Genomic DNA, 18,576 nt, shown 5'->3' on the forward strand with positions numbered 1-18,576 from the left:
GTTTGACCAGGAAATAGGTCTCTGAGGTATATGTGGAGTTGAGGAGAAGCAGGAGCGATGGGTCCCTGCCCCAGTTACTCTTCAATAAAATTACTGGCTCCAGCCATTCACTCTGAAAGTCAGTGCTCAGCTGCTGTAGAAGAGACCTATAACTAACCTGCATTTGTCAAGCAAAACTAGCATGCTTTCATGTCCTTTTTCTCTCCAAGACCAGAAACTTACTGAAGATTTACCTTGCCAGACTGAAAACCGGAGGGGGCTGCACCTCTGGGCCTTTCCACTGTTTACAAGCCCCAGGCTCGTAGCCAAGATGTAAAATTTCCCATCAGGAAAGGAAACGGGGTCACTCTTCAGTCCAAGCTGAGGGCAATGCACAGAATTAGCCCATGCAAGCCGCAGTCTGGATCTTCAGCGTTCTCTGACTTTCACTCACCTAACATCTGCAACCCAGGTAGGGAAACGGGTTTGACGTTGAGCCGGGTTGTCACGCCGGCCGTCCCTGTAAGTAACACAACGTTCTTCGCCGCCTCCCTTGCTCCGCACGATCTTAACCTTTCACCACCCGCCTCTCCCACTGTACCCTCCCCGTGCGTGGAATGACCCCAATCCGTGCTGCTCTCTGACCGCTCCCCTCCTCTTCCTCCTGCCATGCCAGCCGCTGCGCGCTTGAATCACACACACGCCGCCTTCTTCCCCCCCCCGATTCACAGCCCCTCCTGGCACGACATTGGCCTTTCACGCTGCATCCTCCACTCCTCCGCCCTCCTCCGCGTTCCAGCCCGGCCAGCCGCTGCAGACGCAGGAGCCGGGGGGCCTCCTCCGACGCATGAGTCACTTTCATGCTTCCCCCTCCGCGATTCCCCACCCGCCCCCTCTGCCCGGCGCTGATTGGCGGAGCGGCGGGTGCGCTGCGGTGTGGCGGGGCGGCCGGCGGCGCTTACAAAGCGCGGCGGCGAAGGTCGCAGGCGGAGGATTGGCTGGCGAGGGAGCGCGTGGAGGTCCGGGCGCGTTCTACGCGCGGCTACTCCGCGTTCGGAGCGGGCGGGCCAGCGTTCCACGGGCCGCTCCCGAGCGTTCCACGGGCCGCTCCGGCAATGCAGGCCGTCGGCGCGGCCGGGGGGCTGGGGGTCACCGTCTGCGCTGCCGCCGGGCTGCTGCTCTACAAGATCGCGCGGAGGTAAGGGGCGGCCTCTTCTTCTGCCGCATGCGCTCGGGGCGCGGGAACCGGAACCGAGCCGGCCCGCTTGCCGCCGGGCTCCTCCAGTAGACGCGCTGCCGGGAGGAGGCGCGCTCCGCCGGGGAGCGGGGCTTTCCCTGCTTCCTCGCTTTCCCCCCCCCCATGCGGGCTCCCTTTGTACGGAGGCGGCGATGGGTGCCTGGGTCCTGCTGCTGCCGCCGCGGGAGACGGGGTGCCCTGCCGCGGGAGACGGGGTGCCCTGCCTCGGGGACGCACGCTGGCTGCGGTCGAAGGGGAATCCCCTAGCGGGGGGAAGCGGGGACTTGGATCCCGGGCGCTGCCGCCGCCGCGGCGGATGGCGCTCGCGGGGTTCTGTGCGGCATTGCCGCTGCCGGCTGGCCGGGCTGTAGGAGCCGGGCAGGAGGGGGGACGACACGTGGAGGGGACTGTGGTTGCCATGTGGGTGACTCCATAGGGGGGTGGAGCAGGGCTAGCTGAAGGAGAGAGAATACAGGGGTAGGAAGCCCGGAGCCCTCTGCGAAACAAGGGAGGAGACGTAGCTCTCCCCCGAGCTTGTCACTGAAGCACAGGCAGCAAAAGAGGGGTTAGGCACCGTGAAGAGTAGACCCCGGCCTCTGAGAGCTTTGGCACAGAGCACGGGTGGAGTAGGAAGGGCGGATAATGGATGCTCAAGCTCACGAGGAATAGGCGGGACCTAGAGCAGGCAGTCCATAAACCGTCGGAGCTGTGCTGTTTGGGTGCCATGGCCCTGCCTGATCCCCTAGGGATTTAGGTTCTAAGGAGGCTTGGAAGGGTTAAATTTTTATCAGCAAATGGCTATAAAGGTCAGTTTCACCGTAAACCGTGGGGAAAAAAAATATTTCCCTGGATTATCAGCACTTACTGCTAAGAAAAATGCTGCTTCATCACTTCTTAGTTTGATGTAAGGCTCCTTGCTTTGTATATTTTGACACGATGTTGACAACTTGTGTTTTAACAGTTATAAAGCTTTGAAATGCCAAAAGTAGTTATGTCTCTTGCCGTTAGATAATTAGTGTCTGAGCCCCCCCCCCATTCATTTTCCACAACTGTAAAAATTAATAAATTGATAAAAGTTGAAAAAATGCTTAAAAATTGGTGTTTGTCAAAATTATTTTGAAAAAATAAAATTCTGGCAAGTCTAGTTATAAGTGCTTTGTGGCAAACGCTGTGTCTTTATGTGATTGTTCAGTGCCAAGCACAATGGTGCCTCAGTTGCTCCTGGGAATTTTGGGTGTTCTGGTACAAACGTGTATGGTAAAATATGTAGAATGGGTAAGAGTGTAACTGACAATGGCATTTCTGTCTGTGTTGATTTCTTCCATAATTTCAGTATCTGTCTAGGAAACAAAATTCCAAAATGGGCAAAAATTTGAGCTGTATGGGAGCAGTTATTTGTAGGGGGCTAGCCGGATACATTTTTTTTCCCATCCCCAAAGCTATTTCCTGTCTTTGTGTTCCATAACTGAACACCAAGCACTTGGCTATTGTAGGAGATACGTAAATTCATAAAATCTAAAGTGTCTTCCCATCCTTCAGTAGATATTTTGATGGCTGGCATTTTTTGTTAACTATATTACAATAAGTTATTTACCTAAGTCTCATGGCAGCTCTACACTTAAAAGCTGCAGCTACACAGTGCTTAAGGCCTAATCTATACTAGAAGTGCTACATCTGCGCACCTGCACCGATACAGCTGCTCCACTGCAATGCATCTGGTGAAGATGCTCTATGCTGATGGGAGAGAGTTCTCCCGTTGCCATAGCTACCACCACTCATGGAGGTGGATTTAATATGTCGGCTGGAGAAGCTCTCCTGCTGACATTGTACTGTCCACACCGGTGCTTACGTGGGTGTAATTTATGTTGCTCCAGAGGGTGGCTTATTTGCACCCCTGAGCAATGTAATTTACTCCTGGTGGAATTCTGTGCCAAAAAATTCTGAACACAATATTTTAACATTCTCCATGTTTTATTTGTCAAAATAACACAATATAATCACTCCAGTTTCAATTAATTTGATGATTTATTTCAAACTACCTGTCAGTAAGTATGTCTGTAACAATACAGACAACAACAAAAGATTTCCCCATGAGTAGAGAATTAAAGAAACCCCTATGCTTTTGTTGAGTGCCTCACTCTGGGTGTGTCACGCATGCCAGCTGGGCACAGCTTGGGGGGGAAAAACTCTGCCCCTCCGATCTCTTAGTTGATTCTCATTTTTTAGCCCCACCCCCTAGAGTTGCCATATTTCAAGTTCCTAAATAGAGGATAATGGCAGGGGTAGGGGCAGTTGGAAGGGAGGGTATAGTTGGGGAGTGCTGTAGAGGGTATTTGGGGCATGCTGGAGGGGTATGTACAGTGGGAGGGTCCAGCAGCTCTACAGCACCTATTCTGCGGGATAAAATAAAATTCTACACAGAACATTAATTCTGCACAAATTCTGCATTGCGCATTGGTGCAGAATTCCCCCAGGAGTATAAATTATACCGAAGTGAGTGGTAGTGTAGACCTGGCCTTAGTGAAGACACTACTATGCTGACGGGAGAGCTCCCGTTGGCATAGTTAATCCACCTCTGCGAGAGGCGGTAGCTATGTCAATTGGAGAAACTCTCCCATGTCATAGCACTATCTGCACTGGGTGTGTTAAGTCAGTGTGTTGCTCAGGGGTGTGGATTTTTCACCCTCCCCCCCCCCCCCCCCCCCCCCGAGTGACCTACTTATACCAAAGTAAGTTTGTAGTGTAGACTTGGCCTCAGGCTTTGATATTTTCTTTCTGGCTCCAATATTATTATTTTTTTTTTTAAAGCAGATGAACAGTGCATTATAATGGGGGAGGCGAGAGATACTTGCTTATTTTGCAGACTTGTTTGGTTGACTTGCAGGGGGCGCGGTGTGTGTATAAGTGCAATGTAACAGTATCCCACTAGGGAAAGCAATGCCAAGATGGTACACTCATGCCATATAGTGGTGCAATATAGCAACTCAGAAAGATAAGCAGGGGTTAATGTTGCTATTTAGGCTTTGGTTATTTCTGGTGATTCCTGCTGAATCGAATGGAGTTGTACTGGCCTAAGGAAGCTTTAAAACCTTGTATAAGCTTCTATTTGTTGTCTTTTCCCCTTTTTCAGGCTCATTCCTTGCGTTGTTTTTTATAGCCTCGTGTATCTGGGGAGGAGTCAGGATTTGTATTGCACACAGGGAGCTGAGTTGAATTTGAAAAGTTTAGAACTAGCATAACTTGAAACCAGTGTTTGAGATGTGCTTTTTGTGTAACAGAGCAAGCTTGGGCAGTCCTGTCACCCATAAAGTGCTTCACTGGAGTAGGAGACGGCCCCATGACCAGTGTAAGGTTCATTTACAGTTTGAAGTTTCAAATGGAAATAAGGCACCTACAGCAGAATAGTTCAGGTTTATCCTAAAACACGTAGGCTTTATATAAATGAACAAATAGGACAACAATCAGCGTTTCCCCTATGTACAGGACCTGACGTTTCCATTTGATATTAAGGTTAGATAAGAAACTGATGGCCTGCAGCTATCTTCCAAGAAATAAGCCATGCTTCCATGACCGTTCTTGGTGCTGATTTAGCCAAAGTGCCCCTTGAGGCAGTGGAATGACTTTGCTTTGCTTAAGTGGCTCAGGTGGAATGTGTTTGTGGAATCCAGAGAATCATAGCTTTTTTTTTTGAGCCTCTTCTGTACAGGGAAATTATCCATGTTCTGAAAACATTCTCAGGGATTGGTCTTCATAACTGTTTGGGGGTAACATAGCTGTGCTGAGCACTGCTGGGATGAAGTACTGTAAAAACCTATTCCACCAGCGCTTCCCAGTCTCATATACTTACTAACAGCACCCCCGCAAAGGAATGATGGGGTGGCAGCAACGCCTCTCTGCAGAATTCTCTACTGGGCTGGGGGCCTGGAACAATACCTGGAAGAAGTGTGAATTGTCCCATATAAATTAATGGGTTGTCAACTCTGAAATCCCTGCTGCTAATGGCCCCCGCAGGGCAGCCTGGGTTTCTGAGTGACCCCATCCCAGTCTGCAGACCTAGGTTACACTCAGGTCACATGTCTACACTTGCTCTGCCTGCAGCAGGAAACAGGTTCCTAGCTGCAGTGTAGACATCAGTTTCTGGTCAAGTTTCCATTGATGAAGGACAGTTTTTCAAGTAATTTCAATTCTCGCTGGGAGTAGGAGGGGTTGATGTAGAGGGGGTACTCAGGGAGACTGGTGTAGTCTGGGGGATTGAGAACACTGATTTAAGACGTAGCATTGACCCTCTGATCAGAGGGGTGTGTGGCTGCCTCTAGAGAATATTTAAACAAACACACACACACACACACACACACTACATTTGTTAAATAATACGTTTTAAAACTTGATCCAACCTTGTGTCATTCTAGAACCTTGGAACAGTTCCCTTGGAGTCCAGCCTAGGGAAATCTCTCCGTACCCATGCTTTCATCCCTCACTCCTGCCCTGCAACTAGATGGGTAATATCCCACCCACACGCTCTCACCACAGACCATCGTCCCCTCCATGAGGTTGGGATCTTCTGATTTTTTTTTAACCCATTTCCATGGCAACAGATTACAGGGCCACACAAGGGGGATTATTGCTTCTTATCCCGAATAAGCAGGAGGAGCTGGAGAAATCCTGATCCTTTGTGTGAAGGAAGGGTTGATATTTAACCCTTTGTGGCCCTTCCCCCGCCCTGATAAGGATGCAAAATCTGGAGGTGAGAAACAGAAGCAGGTTTGTGGGAATCGGAACTTCCATGCTCTTCCCGCAGTAGCAAGTGCTCTTGTATGGATTAGTCTAGTTCTCCTGTGTAGTCTCTGGTACCAGCAAACCTTTGGATGGGATGAAAGCACTCCTTTTCTCCTAGTTTCTCAGAGGCAGGCCCAATAGAGTCCACCCCTGTTTTGTGCCTGTGGCATCCAGTACTAGATCATCCTTAAAGGGCTTGGGAGCGTGCTCTCTAGCACACCTGTCTGGAGGAGCCAGATGTAGGCTGAAGTGTGCCTCACATGGACCTCAAACTCCTGTATGGTGGTCTGCTTGGCTGCTGAAAGGTGAATGCCGGTAGCCCGTGGCTTACTTGGATTGGCCACCTAATCTAAAGGAAGGGCATCTCTCCCCTTCTCTCCCCTCACGCCATTTTAACCGTGTTCTTTCAGTGCCTGTCTTGAATTGAGCACGATGGGCATTAAAATATTTACAACATAAAAATAAATCTCAGGGGCGATGGAGGGAAGGGCCTCTCTTGCCTATGGGTCTCTTAACCTCTGAAGATTTTCCCCATGTGGTCTTGTCTTCACTGCGGGGGAAAAGATTCGCTCTTAACTAGCGTTAACCAACATGAGCTAAAATCCTAGGGAAGACAAGACAGTGCTTAGTTTTCACACAAGTTAGCAGGTCCAGGTAAACCCTAGGCTCCCTCATAGTCTTTAATTGGACCTGCTAATTCATAAGAAGACTACAGACTGCCTTGTCTTCTCTAGGATTTCCACTGGAGTTCAGACTATGCCTTTTTTTCCCTAGTGAAAAATCACCGTGTTTGTGTGTGTGATATTCATGCTCCATTCTCAGCCCTGGGGACCAACGACCTCATCTTAACCACAAAGCAGGTACAGCACAACAGCAGCCAGGCAAGCTTGCTCACGAATGTTTTAATGTTGTGGTAAGGAGACCACCCGCTAGGGATCAAAGTCTCATGCCCACTTACTTGTTGCCTGCTTTGCTGAGATTGCCGTGAAGGGAATCAGTTGGTGCCAGTTGTGCTGGTGTTTTTGAGAGGTGCTCACCTGGGAGCTGGGCTGAGACCACTTAGTTATAACTTAGGCAGCAAATATGACTGTTTACTATCTCCAGGGTAGCCAGCTCTTGCAATTTTAGTACGAGTTTCATGGTATTTGATGTGGCGGGCATGGGCGTTCTTGTCTCACTCCCTGTCAGTACCCGGCCTGGGCTGGGGAAGCTAATGATCCAACCAGCAGACCAAATTTAGTGATGAATCCTGATCATGTGCCACCTGAGGCACATTGCACATAGGCTGAGATACTTGGTGTATTTCTTAATGTTCCAGTTCCTGGAAGTTGGTGATTACATGAGAATCCGTTTTCATCTTTAAAAAAGCCAGCCCTCGTGATCGCAAAGAAAAGCTTGAAAATGTGACCAGAGTGTACCTTACGGACTCAGAAACCAGAAGAGAAAGAGTACCCATGATTTTTGGAACGCTTGGGGTTAACATTGCTGTGTGTCTGATCCAGAACGCTCCCCAGTGAAGACAACCATCTTTCTCTGGCTCAAAATCTCCAGGACTCTCCCATTCACACCCGCTAACCAATAGACTGTTGGTTTCAATATGTGTTTGTTTCTCTCTCCTTTCTTTCTTCTCCTCCCCAACCCACTCTATTGCCTGCCATAGAGCCCACTATGGGGATGGGTAGTCTGGTGTAGGGCAGCATTTTTGGGTACGTCTTCACTACCCGTCGTATCGGCGGGTAGCAATCGATTTATCCGGGATCGATATATCGCGTCTCGTTAAGACGCGATATATCGATCCCCGAACGTGCTCACCGTCGACTCCGGAACTCCACCAGGGTGAGCGGCGGTAGCGCAGTCGACGGGGGAGCCGCGGCCATCGATCCCGCGCCGTGTGGACCCCAAGTAATTCGATCCAAGATACTTCTACTTCAGCTACGCTATTCGCTGATGATGATTTTCACGCCACCTTGAACTTCACTGGTAGACAGAAGCAGCACTGTTGGGCATAGTGGGAGAAACTCAAGAGCTGAAGCTGACCCCTTTATATATGGTCCTGCCAAGTCTCCTGTCTCAAATAGGAGTGTCTTGCATTAGGGGGTGTACTCATGTCCCTACCACACGAGCCCAGGATGGCCAGCAGAGAGCTCCTTGCTGTGACTGATCCCTGGCCAGGTCTCTTAGGCAGGAGTAGGGAAAGCAGTCTTGGAGGCACTGAGGGAGAAGTGGGGGGAAAAAGATGGACAGGAATCACTGGATTGGAGGCTGAAAGGGGTGCGAAGGTGGGAACAGGGACAGGGGAAAGGAAAGCCCCCAGCCCTGCCATCTGTACCTAGTTAGTATCCTCAGAGAATCTTTCTCGGCTCTGATTTCTCGGCATAGACCCCCACACTAGGGCACGGGGAGGGTTTATAAGCATGTTATGTGCTGGCTTTCGAGGTTGCAGTTGTCGGTATGATCCCTCATCAAGGGCTGCTGGATAATCCAGGACTTAAAGGGAGCTGTCATGTGGGTCCCAGCAGAGCTGGCCACAGTCCACTGATGAACGAGTGCCAATGCTCTGCGTGTGTTGGCTTCTGCCTCTGTCCTGAGGGCTTGTGTGAATGAGATGCCTGCAGATGGGCATTTCTGCTCCTGTTCCACCAACAGCTGTAGTTCAAATGGGCCTTTGTGGCCAGGTGAGTGACTGTGGACGGTGGCTGCAAGCGGAGCTTGGGCAGATTTTCAGCTTCATCTTTAAGGCAGCTTTTCCTGGGGGCCCTAAGGCATCTGTGTCTTGCAATGAGGTTGTGTTGCAGAAAGTGGTGTTGGGCATGTGCAGAGCAGCGAGAAGCCTTTTCCCCTCTACTTGCTTCCAATGGCATTTCTACTGCCCAAGAGAGCTGAAGTGAGTGCAGGGTCCGTAAACACAGGGTGAGTAGGAGAACCCTGTATACCACCCTCCTCCCCCCAACCCCCACCAACTCCTTGAGACTTAGTGATCCACAGGCCTGCAAAAAGGCTGTTGCCACTCAGGGTCACCCTGTTTGTTCAGTGGATTTCACTCGAAAGGATCGGAGAGGGCTACAGAACATGCTTCCCCTAAATGTGGTTAGTTGGGGTTTACTCTCTGTCTGAGGGTCTGTCGTATCTGGGCTGGGGGCAGGGCCTTTTTGGCTCAAGAATATCCTCCTTAAGCAAGTCCATTGGCTGCCCTGAATGCTCTATAAGGCTTTTCTACACAGGTCAGTTAATCTCAGACCCTCCTGTATCCCCTTTCCATTGGCTCTTCCTTGGAGCTGTTTTTCTGAATCTTCCATCCCCTAGTCTGTTGCTGTCACTCAGCCATTGGATTGATTTATTTTAATTGCAGCTTTCCGTATTTGTTTATAGAGTAGCCATCTGAGGTGGGCAATCAAAGGGGAGAAGGAAGATTGACAGTCCCTGCTGGGGCTGTCAGATTGGCATTTAGCAGCAGACCAAGCCCCTACCCCTTTCTTTGAGTTGAATATCTGGCCCAACCATCTTGCCCACCTCCCAGAAGAAGGGCAGGGCAGATAGGTACTTTACCTTGTTTTGTAGTCCCAATGGCCAGTGAATGTTTCTTGAGTTTAATCATTCAAGCGCCTGTCCTGCATGCTTGGCTAGCTGTAGCTGCACAGACGCAGTGGTGCTGAGTGAGATATAAGCACCCAGATAATATTTATAGGCAGAGCCAGGCATCTGTGTAACTCAAAGCAGATTTGAGTATCCACCGGGCACCAGGACAGAAGTCCTATTGATAAAATACAGAAAAGGACAGAGATTGGAGGCTGAGAGCAGATTCCACACAGCAGAAGGAGGGGAAGTTTCTCATAGCAGCTGGAGCTCCTGTGTTTTTTCTGAGTTCCAAACCTGTGATGTGCTTGCGTGCCCTGCTGCTGCGGACGTATTGGACAAGCGTCAAAGGAGAATTCCATCTGTCTGCCTCCCTGGGTACAGATCGCCTGTCTTGGGAGTCTTATTTTATCCCACAGGGTCAACATGTAGCAGCCACTCACCTGTCACACAAGTGTTTACTGCAGTGCGCCATGGGGAGCTCTTCCCAAGGCGCTGTCCATTGGCGACACTGCCGTTGCGTGGCATAACTAGAGACTGCTATTCTTGATTGGGTAGCAGCTGGCCCTGTCGCTCTAGACAGCTGTTGTACACGGTCACTGATTGGCTGTTGGCTTGAACAGCTGTCCCTTCGCTCCCAGACCTGGTTGGCTGGCTTTAATAAACCCAAACAGATTAACTCTGTTCTTTGAACTACAGTGAAACTTGTTCCTTGGCTCGGTTCCTGGTTGAAGACCAAATCAGCAAGTTTTACCCGAGAGATCCTACAGGTCCAAACGTGGAGACTTTAAGCAAAGCCTTTGTCGTGGTCTTCTCCAGTCAGGCTGCACCATGAAGGAGGCTAAACTTGTTGAGATTCCTATTTTATCAAGATTGTTTTAAAATAGGGGGACTGGAAGGCTCAAGGGATTGGGGTTGCAGAACCTGTCCTCTTGAGGTTGATGGTTCAAACCCAGGCACAGAAAGATGGGGATTGGAAGTTGTTTCCCTCTGACAATCGGTGGCTTACGTGACAGTCTAGTAGTTCCCAGTGGGCAGGAATCCATATCTCAAAAATCTCACTACTGCATTTTTATTGGCAGAGAGACCACAAGTTGAATAGGGCACAGAGAATTAACTCCCCTCTTGCCTCTAAAGGAGATGTTGACAAAGGAGCATTGTGAGGGGGAAGGCCCCCCGCCCAGTGCTTTAGATCTGTCTTGTGGGTGGATGATTTTACTCTCCAGGGCTGCCAATCTAGCACCTTGCCTGACAGTCTAATTAGCTGTTCCCTGTTTATGACGATGAATTCCTTGCTGCAGCTCTCTGCTTGCACGATGACAGTAGACTAGTCAGTTTTGTTCTGTTTAGTCTCACTGATTCTCATGCACTAGCCCAGTGTAGTGGGTTTGGATTGTCAATACAGAGGTCTGGTAAATAGTTGGCTTTTGAGCAAAAATTGCCTTCTCTGACATTAGAAAAGACCTATTAATCCTTCAGTCCTCCTTGCCCATCCGTTTGCCTAGTGCTGTGTAAAAAGCTTCTGTTTACAATGGCTGAACTTGGGGCCAAATGTGATCTACCTGTGTCCTTTTAATGTGAGGTGCCCCAAGCAGTTTGGGCACACAGTGATTATCAGCCAGTCTCTCATATTTCTGATGTTCCCACATGTGGCCTGATAGAACGTGATGGTCACGGCCGCTTCCAATATCACCCAGGCTTCCCTTTCCTGTGGAAACTGGAGCACAGACGCGAACGTGTGCCAGGACTCTGTAGCCGAGGCAGGTACTGTCGTGCACCCTCCAGTTGCGTTGATGCTAGCCACGCTGGGGATGGCACATGAGAGGCAGTTCTGGGGGTGCAGAACTAGCAGAGCGGGATTCCCTTGCTCCAAAGCATCGAGGCACTCGATTTTTCTCAATAAAACGGCTGCACTTTCCCAGAGGCTGCTGCCCTGTTTCCTTCTAGCTTGCCGGCCCAGCTCAGTTTGACACCCTTCTGTTTCTATCTCTAACAGGAAGAAGCCCACACACATGACTGTGAACTGCTGGTTCTGTAACCAGGACACGGTGGTGCCGTACGGGAATCGCAACTGCTGGGACTGTCCCTACTGTGAACAATACAATGGCTTCCAAGAGGTACCGTAGGGGCTGCCTGGCCAGAAGGCTGCTGGGAGGGGTTGTGCCCTGTGGGAGCAGCAATTGCAGGGAAATCCCTGCTCAGTCCCTTATGACGGAGCATGCTCAGTGCAGATGAAATCTGCAGAGAATTTAGCTGCCATACACTAACAAGTCTCTACTGTGCATGTGTAAACTGAGATTTTTCAACAGTTTATAATTTGGTCAAGTATGAGTGAATTTCATGGGTACAGCGAAAGGGAGACCCCGTTAAATTTCAAACCCTTGCTCCAAAGCATCGAGGCACTAGATTTTTCTCAATAAAACGGCTGTAGGAATTTTTTGACATGGATAAAATGATTTTTCCCCCCCTAACCTTGTTCTCCGAAATGTCTGAATCTTTCTAGCTGTTTTGTTAAAAATAAGTAAATTCAGCCAGGGTTAGGCACCCAGCTTGGGAAACTTCAGCCCGAATGGTGAGAGTTTGCAGGAGGGTATGTCTACCCAGGAGCGGGGAGGTATAAGTCCCGGTGCTGGTAGACACATACGCGCTAGCAGTGTGGCTGCTGCTTCTCAGGTGTGTACCCAGGGGGTTGGGTAGGATTGAACTTGGCCGGCTAGCCCAAGCCACTGCCTGTGATGCCATGGCCATGCTGGTGTTTTTAGGCACTCGCTCGACCTGAGCTAGCGCATGTGCCTACCTGCGCTGGGGATTACACCTCCCTGCTGCTGGGTAGACATACCCGGCGTAATAAGCAACAGAAAATGGCCTTATCGTAGCCTTAACTGCAGGGCCTTCTAGCCAAGGCTCTCAACGAGTCTCTCTTTACAGAGAGAGATTAAATCCCACCCTCCACTCTGTCGGTAGCGTTGTGCCCAGTTTTCAGGTGGGGAAACTGAGGCACAAAGGGTTTGCTCCAGGTCACACGCTGGGGCTTTGACAAAGCCAGGAATAGAACCTCAGTTTCCTGATCTCCAGTCCCACACTACCATCTTTCCCCTGGCTTTGTGTCCCCAGCCAGGATTTCCTTAAAGTCTGACCTTGAGGCACTTTGACTCCCTTCCTGCCCTTCCATATACTCCCTTCCCTTAAAGCCATTCCCGTACAATTAGCTCATCAAACATATGGCAAAAGAAGCCATCTCTGCGGCATCTTCTTCTCCTTCCAAACCTCTCCCACTTCTGAGGTGTGCACACTTTGTTATAGGTTGACTGGCCCTAAAATTTTGGTAGAAACCCTGCCCAGATGTTAGTCTGTGGCCTGCACATCTGCATCCTGGGTTATAGCCTAATGCTGTTCTCTGTGCCGTGGGAGGGCTTGTCTACACTACCGCGTGGGGTTGATTTAAGATACGCAACTTCAGCTACGTGAATAGCATAGCTGAAGTCGACGTACTTAGATCTACTTATCACGGTGTCTTCACTGCGGTAAGTTGACAGCTGACGTTCTCCCGTCGACTTCGCTTGCGCTTCTCATTCTGGTGGAATACCGGAGTCGACAGGAGAGCGCTCAGCAGTCGATTTATCGCGTCTATACTAGATCCGATAAATTGATCCCCGCTGGATTGATCACTGCCTGCCGATCCAGCACATAGTGTAGACAAGCCTGGAGACTCGTCTTCTGGATTGAACCTCGTTATTTGCCAGCTGAGGGTGGGTGGATGCTGGGCTGCTGTAGACTGGAGGGTTGAGAGGTGCTGGGCTAATATGTTTGTCACAGGATATGCAGTGGCATTTGCAGAGCGATTTTTGTGTGGGCGTGGGCGCTCGGTAACCTTTAGCTGCTTATGGGCGTTTTTGATAGGGCCCTTCTGTCCCCCGCTGCGGCTCCTGGGCGGGTTAGTGCAATGTGGGGTACGGTGCTGATTTTGCACCCCTGAGTGGTGTGTACACTAGACCATCCATGGCCCAGGAGCATGCACGAATCCCTGCAGCACGGCCTGTAAAACAGCTGGGAGTGGCGTACAGAACAGGGGGAAGAGCAATGGATCTTACTCTGGTTTTATTTCCTCCTCGTCGTATGGGGCAGGGCACTGACAGTGGAACTCCTGCAGAGGGTGGACTCACGAGCTCATGCTTTTCTTTGCTGCTTGGCAGAACGGCGACTACAACAAGCCCATTCCTGCCCAGTACATGGAGCACCTAAACCACGTCGTGTCAGGCGCCACCACCTTTTGCGACCCCACCAAGCCACAGCAGTGGGTGAGCAGCCAGATCTTGCTGTGCAAGAAATGCAACAACCACCAGACCATGAAGATCAAGCAGCTGGCGTCCTTCGCACCCAGGGAGGAGGTAGGTGCTGGCTTGGACAGACTCTATCCTGTTAGGGTAAAGATAACATCCCCAGGTCTACCCATGAAGGCATCTTATGTTCCCATTCTATTTCAGTGGAGGAACAACAGCCTTTGATCCTGATCTACCGTTTCGATAAGCTCTGGGTAATTGTAAGACGATTGAACTACCAAGACCCTTTCTGTCTGCCCACACAGCCCCCTCCTGTGTCTCCAGAGAGTGATGTGTGCTTCGGAGCTGGAGGGCAAATCTGTTAATTTGATCCCTAAGCAGGGCATTCAGCAATTCCACTGGAGCAGCCTCCAAATTGCCCTCCTGCTGTCCCTGCCCTGGATTCCTCCATGGAGTGCATCTTCCAGACAGCAGGGCTGTGTCTTGTCTCCTCCCTTCCCTGCAGGTAGCTCATCCCCTGCTCATTCTAACTCTGAGCGCAGCCCGCCTGTCTGTGTGTGAAGTGCCTGCCCCAGTTATCTGGGAGGCCATGGCAACTGCACGATGATGCAGACAGGGAATTACTCTGTCCCACCTACACAAAGAGCTTTTTGTCCAGGGCCTTAAGAAAACAGAGTGCTCCGAGCTGATGGCAGAATCCTGGATGAACTCTGAGCAAGAGGTCCCTGAGGTAGTGCAGCCCTCGGAGTCTGTCTTGGGGAGGAATTTCCCCGATGTTAAACTCAGCCCCGCTTTATATCTTCACCTCCCTTATTATTCAGAGTCCAGACTGTTGGGTCCCCTCTGCAAATACAGCGTGGTTTCCCTGTTGTCTGTTTCGTAGAGTATTGTCCTGTTTGGTTTGAAATGAGGCAAACCAGGATACTTCTATCACTTCCCTATGGAAACTGTGCCACAGCCTGGAACAATGCTTCTAAACCTTTCCCGGACCAGAACCCCACTGACCCAATTAGCAATATGGAATGGGCCGAGGCCTAATAGATCTAATTGTTTACACGGGTGGTGGTGGGGGGGGTGTTCTTTCTTTTCCCCCCAATCTTCAGCCAGAGTCTCTGAATTTTAGCCCATTGCCTCTAGATTATACCCCCGTTCGTTAGGTCAGTTCCTCTCCCTTCTCGGCACGTTACTGGGCTGGTTATGTCTCTCCCCTCACCCTTAGCTATCACTTAGCCAAATGGTTTTTGTATTCTTTTAATCTTTCCTTGAGTGAATGCTTCCAGCCTTCCAATGATTTCTGCAGCTCTTTGAACTCCCTCCCTTTAATACTTTGCACAAGTAGCCTTTTGTGTAAGGCTTTACAAATGACAGCAGGCCCCAGGAGGTTGGTAATGGGGGGAGAGGGATTCTCCGCTCAGCTGGAGGGTGAAATGCTGCATCCAGGGCTGCACAGCAACATTGTGCAAACCGTTCAGGAGGGGGAGTGAAGAAGACTCTCCATTCTGATTGGAATTGGTGAGGGGGATTGTAAACGGGAAGAATTGAATTAGCGGAGTTAGAATATGGCCAGGAAACTGGAGCCACCTTCCCCTAACCTTGCAAAGGTTGTTGTGGGATCGCTAACCTGCCAAACAGCACCATGTCAGTCACGGGGGGAAGAGCGCCACCTACGGAACAGCCAACATAACTTCTTGCCAATAGGCTGGATTTCCTTGGGAGGTTTCCCATCTAGATACTGGCCGGACCTCGCCCTGCTTAAATTTGTGGGATGTGGTGGGCAGAACAACGCCGTGGTAGTTCTCAAGCGCACTGTCCTTTTCTACAGGGCCTCAGCTGAGCTGATCCTGCTACTGAGGTTAAAAAGAACAATGCAGTCCAGCTGACATTTCTCCTGGGAGTAGTAGGTTCATCTTTGTGTCTGGGTGGGACAATGAGGCTGCAGCTCTAGGAAGCTCTGCTGCTGATTGACATCAGTGCTGTCTACCCAATGGAGTGCGGGGTGGTGGTCCGCTCTGGTGTGGGCTTCTCCCCCACAGCTTCTTATTTTAACTCTGTTCCTGCAAAGTATTTAGGGCAGTAGGCCTCATCCTGTTCCATGCCATGAGCCCCCTTATTACAGCAGAGAAGTTCCGGGCCCCTGGGTTGCAACCCCAGGATCTAGTGGGTTAGTTTTACTCTGCAGGCTTTTTCTTATCCAATCTATTCCATGTAATTGGAGCCTGCTTAATCAGGATGCCTCCCGGGGAGCCGATTTGAACCCATGGATTGTGATTAAGGAGGATGCCTTCTGGCAGTTTCATGGTGTTTGGGTTTCTCTTGTGTCTCTGTCTCATGCTGATTCTGTCCACTTGCTCCTGAAACAGCAGTTTTCGCTTCCTCTGTGGTTGATTCACCTCTGCCTGACAATTTGCTGGTTCCACACTGGCTAGACATGTGGGGTCAGCATATAAACTGCTGGCTCAGTCTTTATTCCTGTGCAAGCCGTGTCTCTTCCCTGCAAAGAGGGGCTGTGCGGTAATGTGATGAGCCCGCTGCAGCTGAGCAGCTCCTCAGAGTGTCTCTTGGTGGGAGCCCAAAGCATCTCAGTCCAGACGGTTGTGGCCCATGGTGATGATGCGTGGCAGTTCCATGGCGTTTTTCATCTGGCCATTACAAATTGCTTTACAAAGGCTATGGAGGTATCGTTCTCACCTGTCTTTTAAACAGAGAGGTGAAGTGACTTGCCTGAGGCCGAGTAGCATGTTAGTGGCAGAGGCAGGGAGAGAATGTGGGTTTCCTGGCTGCCCTTCTGGACGGTGCTGCCTTCTGTAGAGATGCCTGGTCACTTGGCCCTCCCAAGAGCTTTGTCAGTGCAGTAACATTGTGAGCTCGAGAGCTTTCTTGTGCCCTCTAGCCTGATGCTCAAATCCTCAAGACCTCCCACAGTTCATGCCTGTGCGATGACTCTCTTCCAGAACACTGTTCCTCTCCAGCTTAGAGAAGAGAGGCAGGGTCCGAAGGTGGCTGCCAAATTCCAGCCCCGTCCCTTGGGTTCCCACGCCTGCAGAGCACTCTCATCTTATATAATTCTAGGCTGACCAGATAGCAAATATCAAAAATCGGGACAGGAGGTGGGGGGTAACAGGTGCCTATGTGAGAAAAAGACCCAAAAATCGGGACTGTCCCTATAAAATCGGGACATCTGGTCACCCTATGTAATTCTAGCTATGTGCCAGCAGAGGGAGCTCTTGGCACAGCGCTCCAGCAAGCAGGCCCTTGACAGCCAGGGAGATGCACCTTTCCTCCCTTACCCCCTGGATAAAGCTGCCTGTGTCTGGCACAGTAATAAACACCTGCTCTGACCCGACTGAACAGTAAACTGCAGCAGTTGGCAGCCTCATGGCTGTGCGAACAAGGAGCATTAAACCTTCCACGCAGCCTCATCCTGGCCATGGGCCATTTGCAGTGAAGTCTGCAGGGCGCGTGGTGCACCTGGGTTTCAAGTGCTCGGGCAGCTGTGCCTGGGGACGAAGCCATCAAATAGGGGTAGGGAGGAATCTGGAATGTTTCCCATCTTTGCTGAAGACGTTAATGAGACAGAACTTTTGGGAGCATTTTGGAGCTGAGAGCTGCCCTGTCCCTGGACTGTGGCTCGCTTGTGAACGTAGTGAAGTGCGAATAGGATACAAAGTAATAATAGCATTGTCACCTCCAGTTCGGCCCTTCACATTCACCACACACCCCATTGCTGTGGGCCGCTGTAAGAGGCGTAGCAAGCCCCAAAACCGACTCTCCTATACAACTTGTGGCTTCTTTCCCAGTGTCTTGCAACTGTTGGGACAAAGGTGCCCATCTTCCCTGGACAAATCCCAGGGCCATCGAGAACCCTGGTCTGACTTGCTGTTTGACATCGAGCAAGTCACTTTGCCTTTGACCCCGTTCCTCCCCCAGCCCTCCCAAAAAAGACCTGCACACAGAGGTGACCCTCGTGCCTGGATTTTTCCTCCCAGTAGAGGGAGTGCTCAGCAGCCTCCATGCAAAGTCGCATGCTCCCATCCTCGAGATCTCTCTGCAGCTTCGCGCTGGGAGTGGGGACAGATCAGGGGGGTGATGAGAGGAAGGGACAGGCTGGGGTGGGCAGGTTTTCCTGCTGGAGTTCAATCAGAACAGCCTGGGTCTGTTCTGTTTTCCGAGGCGCTGTTGCTCCTGGGGCCCTATGGGCAGTGGTCCCCATGCTGGGTGCTGTCGAAAGCTCGGGAGCTGTCCCTTTGGCTGCTCAGACCCAAGCCAGCAGAACATCCGTGTGACGCTCCCCCTGAGTGCTGGAGCTGCGGTTCTGAGGCTCTTGGGCTGTGGTGTTGGGGGCCCTGATCTTGCGGTGTTCAGGGCCACCTGTGTTTCATCATAACGGTGAAGCAGGAATTCTGAGCCGCACAGGGTAAAAGGAATGGGGCTGGTAGACAGCCCAGGGGAATGGAGGCCCCTGTTTGTTCTTGGGGCAGGGTAAGATTTCTCCCACGGTGCCCCGCTACCTGAGCTGCAGGGTTGAGAGAGGAGCCCAGCCTGCAAGACTCAATAAAGCATGTGGGCAGGGGAGGGGCTGGCCCATCCTGGCTCCCCTCTGGTGAAACAGGAGCCAAGTTTGGGAGAAACTGACCTTCCGATGCCACGGCTGGGGCAGGGAGCCCAGAACGGCCCGGCAGTGGAGATGGTGTTGAAAGAGCCCTGGGACCTGCCATGATGAGCGACGTCTCC

At 50.9% G+C, this 18,576-nt stretch overlaps 1 protein-coding gene across 4 annotated transcripts in view; it reads left to right on the forward strand.

The window, feature by feature from the left end:
• Nucleotides 1–194: 194 nt before the first annotated feature.
• Nucleotides 195–18,576, forward strand: part of TMEM201 (transmembrane protein 201) — a 46,588-nt gene continuing 28,206 nt past the window's right edge. For 2 of the 4 annotated variants that reach the window (XM_024204332.3, XM_024204335.3), the window contains exons 1-3: nucleotides 986–1,177; nucleotides 11,562–11,682; nucleotides 13,759–13,953. In XM_024204332.3, coding sequence (XP_024060100.2) covers nucleotides 1,095–1,177; nucleotides 11,562–11,682; nucleotides 13,759–13,953 — 399 coding nt within the window. In that variant the 5' untranslated portion in view covers nucleotides 986–1,094. Of the gene's footprint in view, nucleotides 452–985; nucleotides 1,178–5,625; nucleotides 5,767–11,561; nucleotides 11,683–13,758; nucleotides 13,954–18,576 lie in introns of those variants that run through there. The other 2 variants (XM_024204333.3, XM_029913517.1) reach the window with 2 other exon arrangements.

The sequence above is a fragment of the Terrapene carolina genome, unplaced genomic scaffold (genome assembly GCF_002925995.2).
Source record: "Terrapene carolina triunguis isolate 2854851 unplaced genomic scaffold, T_m_triunguis-2.0 Scaffold714, whole genome shotgun sequence".
NCBI lineage: Eukaryota > Metazoa > Chordata > Testudines > Emydidae > Terrapene > Terrapene triunguis.